At 38.7% G+C, this 10,449-nt stretch overlaps 1 protein-coding gene across 6 annotated transcripts in view; it reads left to right on the top strand.

The window, feature by feature from the left end:
- The first annotated feature begins 6,251 nt into the window (after nucleotides 1–6,251).
- Nucleotides 6,252–10,449, top strand: part of LOC146487698 (basement membrane-specific heparan sulfate proteoglycan core protein-like) — a 71,381-nt gene continuing 67,183 nt past the window's right edge. For 5 of the 6 annotated variants that reach the window (XR_014868576.1, XM_085130056.1, XM_085130073.1 and 2 more), the window contains exons 1-2: nucleotides 6,254–6,532; nucleotides 7,465–7,594. Coding sequence is in view for 5 of the 6 variants with exons in the window: in XM_085130056.1 (XP_084986182.1) it covers nucleotides 6,449–6,532; nucleotides 7,465–7,594 (214 nt within the window). In the remaining variant the exon portion in view is untranslated. Of the gene's footprint in view, nucleotides 6,533–7,464; nucleotides 7,595–10,449 lie in introns of all 6 variants that reach the window. The other variant, XM_085130063.1, reaches the window with a different exon arrangement.

The following is a 10,449-nucleotide window of genomic DNA, read 5'->3' as shown; positions in this document are numbered from 1 at the left end:
ATCCCGTCTGTAAAGCTCCGGAGCAACGAATCGGTTTAGCTGCGTTCACACTTGCAGGAACAAGTTTCCACTAAACGCGTTTGTATTGGTATTGTTCACATTAGGTGTTTGTTACAAACAAGTTTCCAACCCGCACAAAAATTTTGTAATAACATTTAAATCGAAATTGGAGCTCAAACTTACTGTTGCGTTCCTTCTGGGACTTTTAATTTCACTCGTCAGTCCCTTTAAAGGGGAAGTATCATGAGGTTTTTGATATCTTTTGTTAAAAATGATGAAATAAGACCTTCAATCAGCTGCCAAATAATTCTAGAATGACGAGAGGAACGAAATCAACTCAATTCTTGAAAGAAACAATTTGTGACCCGTTCTAGCGCATTTTGGAAACAAAAATGCGAGAACTTGAAAAACATTAGCCTAATATTTTTCAAGTTTCAATCCAAACCGGGCTACTCTGTCTCTGGCCAGAGGCACTAATCGACAGTTTTATTGCACTGGGGTGATAATTTTTAACAAACTTGACAATTATTTCGTTGTTTCTGCTGACAGTCAAACATTTTTGGGTTTTGAAATGACAGCAAATTTTCGCGTTACTTCCTCACCGCTCTCGGTAATTGGGTTTGTCTACTTAGATCGAAACCCTAATTTTGCTAAAAAAAAAAAAAAAACATGTTTCGGTTATGATTCTTATAGTGCAGCTACTGTTGTGAACGCTTTTCATAATAAAAGGCGTTTATCCCAAAGAATAGCTAAGAATACTTCTATTATACGATGAAAACTACTTCGGAGAAAGGGTACCGTTTCACTTCGAAACATAAATTTTGAAAATATTTACACCCGTGAAAACGTAGTCCTTGCCAGACCGTTTACCTGCCAACCTAACCGGGTGACCCGGAGCGGGTTGGCCAAAATTTCCGGTTCAACCAGTTGAAATGCGAATGGAGCGTCGTGTTATCGAAAGGGAATTTTCCGGACAAATGGACGACCTTCGGAGGACTCCACATTTTTTCTAAGCGTAAACATTTATTAAGATAGCATTTCTGTGAGCAAATTTAGCAATATCTGTCATTTTAACTAAAAATATGAAACATAATCATGACGTTTTTTAGTAATAATTAACTTAAACCAAGCAGATTTCAAACTCAAGCTTATTACCAGTTGACCAAAGAAAATTGTTTTAAGTATTATTACAAAGCTTTTCAAGTCATATTTTTAAGTCATTCTTTTGTTCTAGAGCCATTTCCTGAGACATCAAATTACGGGGCGAACTCGGTGAACTTTAGGGTCGAACTCGACCTCGACACGACAGAGCCACCTTTTCAGACATTTTTCAGGCCTAGCCCAACACGCCTTACACTCAAAAAGACGTTTTTTGGCTTAAAAATAAACTTAAGTAGTCAACTTTCGAGCACAAGACGAACTGCGCTCTGCGAACTAAATAAATCATGATGTACAAAGGTCACTCGAGTAAACACCAAGAAAATTGTGGCAGCGAATGGTTTTCGCCCACGGACAGGTCTTTTTCACAGGTGACAAGTACAGGTCACTGTTGTACTGGTATATGTTAAACCAAGAGGGTTAGCGTGCCCTAGGCTTGAATTAGCTTTTTATTATGGGGTTACAGCTAGGAGACCCTGTTTAGCTGGTTTATATACAATTATCACAGTGACCTGTGTTTGTGATCCTTTACCTGTGACGTCTAAAAGAAAGTTGCCGTTCCCCAACAGACTGGCTGTGCTTATATTGGTACATCAGAATAAAAAAATTCACTTAGAATTTTCGTTTACAAATCTTGATAATTTTATCCCTCACAATACTAGCCATGACTCAGTTAACTTTTGTACGCAAAACTGTGATATTCATGGCGTGGCAAATAATCCAGGATCTTTTTAGATTCAGTAACTTCATACAGCATAAGATTGAGTGTTATTATTGTAAATTATCATAATTGTTTGTCAAATTATTGATAGAAAAGCTTTAAGGAAACAAAGCCACACAATACATGGAAAATCAATGGCTGTTCCCAATTTGGGGTTACTGGCAATTTTGATATTAGAATACATGTAGTTAACTTCTAGGCTCCACTCATTTTGGTATGGAATAGCCGAGGGAGTTACTAACTGTGCCATTTTACCCCATCTCAGGGTTTACAACTTCTCCAAACCCAATCTTGTGTGTATTTTGCATTTTAAGACCTTCTAAAACCTGATTTTTAGCCCTTTGGTGGGAAACATCTGGGCCCGGTTGTTCGCTAATCCGCAATTAAAAGTTAATCGAGGGTTTCATTTCACTCCTTAACGGGAACCTCCACTCTCACAACAAATTGACGGGTAAGCGTTGGAAATAGTGTCTAAATTCTAAATATTTGTCTAAAACGTAGAAATGACATTCAACTGTGTTAAAAATTAGATATGATTATCGACAGCTTTCGCTTTTAAATTTCCTGGGGGCAGCCATTTTGAATTTGATGACGTGTAATGGTTGCCGCTATTGTTATTCAGCAGAAGTTCTTTTGTGTAAAAGAATTGAGCAACCTTATTACGTCATGAAATCCAAGATGGCAGCGCGCGGGAAATTTAAAAGCAAAAATAGCTGATAATCAAATTATGCTTTTTTCCGACACTGAAATATTATTTCCATGATTTCCAATGAAATTTCAAAGAAAATTGTATTTTCAATAATGTAACGTTAACATGTTTCGAGAGTGGAGGTTTCCTTTAAAAATGGTTATAAAGGCTAATTTCAAGCTAACGGCAAAAAAAAGTCTAAGTCAAAAACTGAGGGACAAAAATTTTAATATTTAGCATAACATAAATTTAGTTTAGTGCATCTTCTGTTGGTGAACAGCTGTGGATATTAATTTCACCGCTTCACAGATTGGTAAATATTCACCCCTATCCACCCTCACGCTGGTGAATAATAATATTTGTGTCTTTTCAAGAATTCGCAAACTTTGAAGTTCAAATCCCAACTAACAATTATGCTGCTTTTGATTATATTAGCTGTCTTGTAGGGAAAAAAGTAAGCTGCTTAAATCAGAAGGTATAAAAAGGTGACGTCTGTTAGTTATAATCCCTGGATTTTGATCCATTTTGATTCGATTTTTAATCAATTTGTCACTGCAATAAGATTGTGATTGATGGTGGTGTACAGTGCAATCATAGGTTGGATTTGCGTGTTACTGAAAGCAAGGTAAAGATTAACAGAAAGACGTATAATAAAGTTGGGCATTTTCAGATTTTCTTGCCACAAATCCAGAATGTATATGATGTTTCAGTTGTTAGGTAAACAAGTAAAAGTGATATTCTCATGTCTATGGACAATCAGGAAATTACGCCTCTTGTGTAACTCGATTTGAGCGCGGCTTTTGACACAATTGATCATCAAATTCTCCTTAGTGTACTTGAAAATGATTTTCGAATCATTGGTTCAGCCCTTACCTGGTTCGCATGTTATCTGGCGAACAGAAAGCAACGGGTTCTCATAAATGATAGTTTTTCTGGTGAATTTCAATTACATTGCGGTGTCCCACAAGGCGGCTGTATGGGTCCTGTTTTGTTCGTATTATACGTCTCCCGACTCTATCACGTAATTGCTAACCTCCTTCCCTCAGCTCATGATCATGGGTATGCTGATGACAGGCAGCTCTATCTCTCGTTCAGACCCGATAGCGGTTCTTCAAAAGACCTTGTCTTAGCTGCTATTGAGTCCTGTGTTTCTGATGTCCGTGCGTGGCTACTTCATAATCGCCTGATGATAAATGATTCGAAAACTGAAATTCTAATAGTTGGTTCTCGTCAACAACTATCAAAAATATCAATTCATTCCATCTTTGTCGGTGACTCTACCGTTCAGCCTCTCCACAGTGTTCGTAATTTGGGTTCCTGGTTCGATTCTAACATGTCCATGTCGATTCACGTTGCCAAGACATGTAGCCATGAAGGCCTTCGCTGGGTTGTATAAAATCCGCCAAATTAGAAAATTCCTCAATCCTGAGTGGACGAAAATTATTGTTCATGCATTAGTAACTTCACATTACGACTACTGCAACTCCCTTTTCTTTGGCATCCCTAAATATCAAATATCTTCAGAAAGTGCTAAACGCAGCTGCTCGACTAATTTTTGGTATACCTAAATTTGATCACATCTCGTCTGCCTTATTCCGCCTACATTGGCTTCCAGTTAATTATCGTGTTCAGTTTAAACTCCTGCTTTTAGTCTATAAAACTGTTAACGATCAAGCTCCACAATACATTAAAGAACTGCTGTTACCCCATTCCATTTCAGCGTATAGCCTACTCTGTTGTGACCAGGGACTTCTTTTTGTGCCGAAAACTATTCACAAGACCTTTGGTGATCGGGCCTTTGCGCATTCTCGACCATTACTTTGGAACAAACTCCTTCGATATACGATCCATTCCCAACTGGTTTCTATTTTAAAATCAAAGTTAAAGACATACCTTTTTAAGTCAGCATATAGTTTGTTGTGATAATTTTCACATTAGTCCGCTTCGTTATATTGATTTTAATTATGTGCTGTAAAGCGCTTTAGAATATTTTATGATTTTAGTGCAATATAAATTAGGTTTATTATTAAATTAAGCTTATTATCGGTTTGGTCTCTGTCATATCGCTGTCGTCAGTGTGTGTTGTGTTAAGTTTTCTACGCAGTGAGATCAGCCTTGCAGTTATTTGAGCTACTTATATTTTTGGCTGATTACATCTTTTACAGATCCTCCGTATACCTGCAGCATTTTCGTTTGCGGTTCCTTGCATTTTATTCTTTACTTAAATTAAAAGCAACGAAAAATTAATGACGTTTGACAAGGATCATTCTCCACCCCAGAGCTCTTCCCTTTTGCACATGACTGACCACCCTTGGCGTCCGACGTAGTCAAGCCGAGAGACTCTGGGGTTCCTTTCTTTTTCATTTTTAACTCGTGAATTGCGCATGTGCAATGAAAGAGTTATCGTAATGAACGAAAAATATCACTTGCTCGGTCGTTCCATCGTTCCGTCGGTCGCTCGATGGGCTGTAAACTTTTAGCAAATATTGGGTACTCTCACAGCTCGTTTAAATTTCTCTTCTCCTTCAATTAAAATACACGTTTTCCGAGTTCGGCTTGGGGGTTGGCTACCGCGTGAAGTTTACCACGAGTGCAATTTGGCCGCTCGGATAAAAGTATTTGAAAATTCATTTCTCTGTAAATATTCCTCGTACAGAAATATTTATAGTCTCTAAATAAACATTAACAAAAGAAGAAATATAGGAAATAATGTTTGGTTGTGGTGCGAAGTATTTGAGCGTTTTATTTAATTTATACGTGTTTACAAATATGCGCTATGAATGAATTACACAAGTCCAACACATTGTTCATCGATACAAAGACTAAAAATACACACAACGATGCTTCATATCTTCACTGTAACTTAAGTTCAAAATGAAGAAATTTCACGCTCATTGATATAAACACGGACTAAAATTAGTGTTCTTTCAGTGGTTCAAACGTCTATGACTTTGTTCTGCACCGACATTTTCAGTTTGTGGTTCAAGCAGTGTCCGTAAAGGGACGGGGGGGGGGGGGGGGACTTAATTGTATGAAAGCCGCCGTAAGCGCGTTATTCGGGTCACAGAAAAGTGACCGTTGTTCCTATTGAACGGTGTGTTGAGCGGGCTAATGTTAGAGAAAAGATGAGCTTTTCGTCGCGACAACGCAACTGTCCGTAGGTGTGCCCGTAAAGCTAGCGGGGTTCTACTACAGTACTGTACAAGAATTCATATTCACGCATGATAAGGAATACCGCCACATAACACTTGTTCTCCGGCAGGAGTTAGCAGCTATCAGAAACGAGCTGTCTGTGCAGATAAGCACATCTTGACAATACGATAACATTAACATTACCAAATGGTATTAACTCCGAGGAAGCTATCTGTTAGGTCGCATAAAATGACAAAATAACCACGATCACAGACAAAAGGACTGCATTTCGATTGTATGAACAAGTCAAACGTTTCACGAAAATTTTACTTTGACCTTTTTTCCCGGAGACGTTCTGTTTATTCTTCAAACACTATGAACAAAGAGAGCTTTTTGCAGCAAATAGCGCAAAACACGATTTATTGGCGTTACATTGACATCACATTACATCCGGTGCCATTGCATACAAGCTTTTCCACCAATCACAGCTCGTCGTTAAGTGCCGCTCAAGATAAACGTTTGCAAGTGAAACTATCGAACTTCCGGCGGCGAGAAATCTGAGCGGCATTTGCTGAAACTTCGACATCGTAGACAGTGATCTTTCATGGTTAAAGATAACATCGTCGAGATATCGACTGTAACTGGTTAAGCAGAAGAATCTTGAATACTGTATACGGTTTCTTGACCGCTGCTGTGCAAGCTCGAGGCGTATTCTCGCGCATTCCTCTGTGTGGGTCTGTATTGCAGTGATGTGGCCTTTTTGTTTCACTAGATTGCCATGTGCATTTGGTTTCCTGCTTTCGTTACAGCTAGTTATCAGCAGACCTTTACAGGTAAGCTTTTTTCTACAACTGTGAATTGAGTCAAATTGTTGTCATAATGAAATTGAGGAAAGTATATTTCCTGTAGAAAATATACTTATATTACTAAAATTGTTAGAATGTAAAACAAAACCAGCATTTTGACCGCGATTCTGACGTCGTACGTACGCTTAGAAAATTTCCCGATTTCCTTAGCTTTGTTTTCATCTAATTTTCTGTAAGGCTGCACACACCTAACTGGTCGTCCTTCATTTGTCCGTGACATGTCAGAGCTATCATTCAGGTCACAGCGGGGGAAACACGCACAGAAAGCTGCACTCGCTGCACGCTTTCCGCATCAAATGGAAGTGCCAAACCAACATTATTTTAATTTCACTCATGAAAAGTCTATAAGTAAACATTCTTTTAATTTTATTCAGCTTAAGTAAATATGTAAACATTGCATTAAATCCATAAGAAGCTCTTCTATGGCAAAGATGATGGTGATCTTATGACAGATTGGACTTGATTGCAGATTTCTGAGTTAGCTTTCTGGCAGGAAGTGATTTTGTTTTCCTATTTTTCAAAACAAAGTTTCGGCAGGTAGCTCAAAATAGTATGTAGTAAATATCGTGATTTCAAGGGTTAAAGATCAAGTACGTTCCTTGATAATTTACTTGCTGGAGGTTTTCGGAATAAATAAATTTGATATGTCAGTAAACCACGGGAAATATTATCCAAACTTTATCATACCGATTCATTAAGGTTATGCATTCCGCCAAACCGCTGCATACCAATAGCAATGCCGACCTCACGATAATTCAAGTCCGGCTTTCTTTTTCCTAGCGCTGCTCGAATAAAATTATTTGCCATGGAGTAGCAAAATATTTCCACATATTTCCCCCTTTGAATTTTGCAATCAACGCATTCTCCAAATGCTTAAGTGCGGATTTCTTTTTATCTAGGAAACTGATAATTTATACGAAGTGAAGAATTTGCCAGAGGAAACCAAAGTCGTTCAACGCTCTCATGGCGTCAATTCAGTCATGTCAGCGATCAGAGATCGAAGATCCCTGGCGGACAGTGGACCACCAGGTAAGCTGCGTGATGTTGACAGCATGAAATGGGTTATGTTAGGAATAATAAATTCATCGCGTCGAATTTATTTCCGGGGGTGAAACTTAGACGGGAAATGCAGATTCTCGCCAAATCTTTGCAAAATTTTATTTTTTTATTATTATTTTTTTTTCTGTGAGGACACAAAAGCCTGGACAAAAATACAAACATTTGATGCTGCGAACTAATTCCTTATAAGATGGTTGCCCAACCCCTCCACCCCCTCCTCCCCCCCCCCCCCCCCCAAAAAAAAGTGCAGTTTTTAAACCGTAATACTAATAGAGTGTGTTTTAATTAAAACGACTTAAAAGATGCGAGGTTGATCGAACAGCTAGTATTTTAATAACATTGCCGGGTATTTCGGTTAGACAAACTAACTTTCACTGGGTGACTATAAAAAGGAAACAAACGTAAATACTATTTAACCCAATTTAAAATAAGGATAAATAAAGAAAAACTATAACTGTAGAATATGTAAAAGCAGACATCTTATATAAATATATGGACAGTAAATATGTAGAGAAATAATATGTAAGATATGTTTTAATTACCAATTGGTGACAAATAGGGAACAGAGCTGGGTTATGGGATTAGGAAACAAAATATCACGCCTGGTCTGAGGGCTTGTAACTCCAAACATCACAAACCCACCCTAAATTCCGTTACGAACCCTATTTTTTCAGAAGAAAAAATATTTAAACCTCTCTTTGTGGTCTTGGTAGCCAATCTTCGGGAACATAAAATAGCCTATTATGTTCTGTTCCAAATTATTTGGCCAGGCATTTTTGTCAATGCGTTTTATAACATACAGTAAATCAGTAAATCTGTTTCTTATGCAAGTGTATCCCCAACCCCACCCCACCACAAAGGGTATAACAAAGGTGGATTCTAGTCAGGCGCTGTAATAAATTTGTACAATTTGACAAACTGCAGAAACAAACTTTTGTTCTTTCTTTGATTGATGTCACCACATTACACATGGTTTGATCGATTGTAGATAATGTGACAAACATGTGTGGTTTTCCGGTCGCGCCCGGTATCTTATAAAAACAAACGTCCAAAGTACTTGATTTTATTATCACTGGAAAATGAGCCAAAACAGCGGGAGATTTAACCGCAAAGCCCGAAGAAAAGTCAGGTGAAATGCGAAGAATTTTAAAGGATTTATAGCGCAACAGAAAGGTAGAAACCAGCTCTCTTGTTTAGGAGACGGAAATGGATAGGAAAAAACTACAATCTGTACCTACGAAGGTCGGAAATCGCAGGCTACTTTCCACGATGTCGCGGGAGTTTTTCTTGTAACAGAGAAATTCGTCCCCCTTCCCCCCCCCCCCCCCCCCCCGCAACTCGCTTCGTTCATCGGCCATAAGGGTAGCTATGTATTGAAAACCATTGGTTGGAGGATGGATGGGTTTATTCTCAATATAGGAGTTCTTCCAATTACTTTTGTTGGCGTGTCGTGGAGGAGAGAGCACCTGCCAGGCATGCAGGCAGCAATTGGGGGATATATCGCAAAATTGGCTTGAACGATAGACTACATGATCACACCCCACCCCGTTCCGCGCACGCGCTATTCTTATTGCGCCTGTTCTTTCATCTTCATGCAGCGAAGGTCAAAACAACAAACCAGGCTGGGATTGAGAACTGATCCCAACGGCAGATGAAAAGCGGACGCAAGAGGAACAAAATAAAATGAAAATTATGATATTTTTTGTGCCCGATATTTCGAATAAAATGTGTTAATTGTTATATTAGTTTATTCCTCTGCATCTGTCTTTCCTCTGTCGTGAGGATCAGTTTGTAGTGATCAGGTATAGATACCGTTTACTCTCACTTGTCTGCAGTCATGGTTTTGCTGTGAACGGAATTATGTACATGTTCATAACTGACACAAGGGGCCCCAGTTTACCTTCGCAAGGTTCAATTTCGCTGCCGTGTAGGAATTTTCTCTTCTTTCCACCGGAGCTAAACAGAGAAAAAACTGGTAAACAATAGGAAAAATGGTGCGAGAGGAAAATAGCACAGTTTCATTTTTTTCCCTCTGCCCAGTCCACGTTTGATGCAAAAAAATACGAGAACAAGACAATTTAAAGGACCTGTTGAGAATGGTAGATCCAGTTGAGGGAGACCATCGCCGCGAATGTGTATGTTTACCTTTTTTTAGCATCAAAAGTTATATTTCTCTTGTATTGAGTCAAACCTGCTTTTTCTAACTGGAAGAAAAGAGACATAGCAACAGGCTAAACCTGACAACAAACAGAGAAAAAGAATCACCACGCAAAAGACGGCTTGCGTTTCACGTATTTTCACTAATTTCACATTTCACTGATGGCTCGTGTGTAGCTTTTTCCTCAACTATCCGTTTGGATAAGTCTAAGTTTGATTGCACTGTTTCTCAGACAAACTAGGTAAGCGATTGGGAGAGACTTCATTCAGGTTCCTCAGTTTTGTCTTTCCACAGGTCATTTAAAGTTACGTTTGAAGGGAGGAGCATACCCCCACACCATTTTAGGTTTTGGGGTGTACCACGCCCAAACGCGGAAACTGACTAACCAAACCAAACCAGAATCGTTGTCCATATACCATTGTCTCAGATGTCACCTCAAAAAACCTTTCAATGTAAGCCAAAATGGCAAAAAAATGACTATCTTAACCCTAAATGGCTGAAAATTGATACTCTTCAAGGACACACATATAGCTCCAATACGTTTTTCGCCACCCCTCTTTCCAAAAAAGGCAGAGGGACTCGTTTCTTTTAAGTTTTGTCCAATTCAGCTGCACACACATGATAACAAATCGCCGTTTATCTAGTGAATTTCAACCCCATTGTTTTA

This window comes from Pavona decussata, unplaced genomic scaffold, assembly GCF_977016875.1.
Source record: "Pavona decussata unplaced genomic scaffold, jaPavDecu1.1 SCAFFOLD_14, whole genome shotgun sequence".
NCBI classification, from domain to species: Eukaryota; Metazoa; Cnidaria; class Anthozoa; order Scleractinia; family Agariciidae; genus Pavona; species Pavona decussata.
This window is presented reverse-complemented; position numbering and strand designations above follow the sequence as displayed.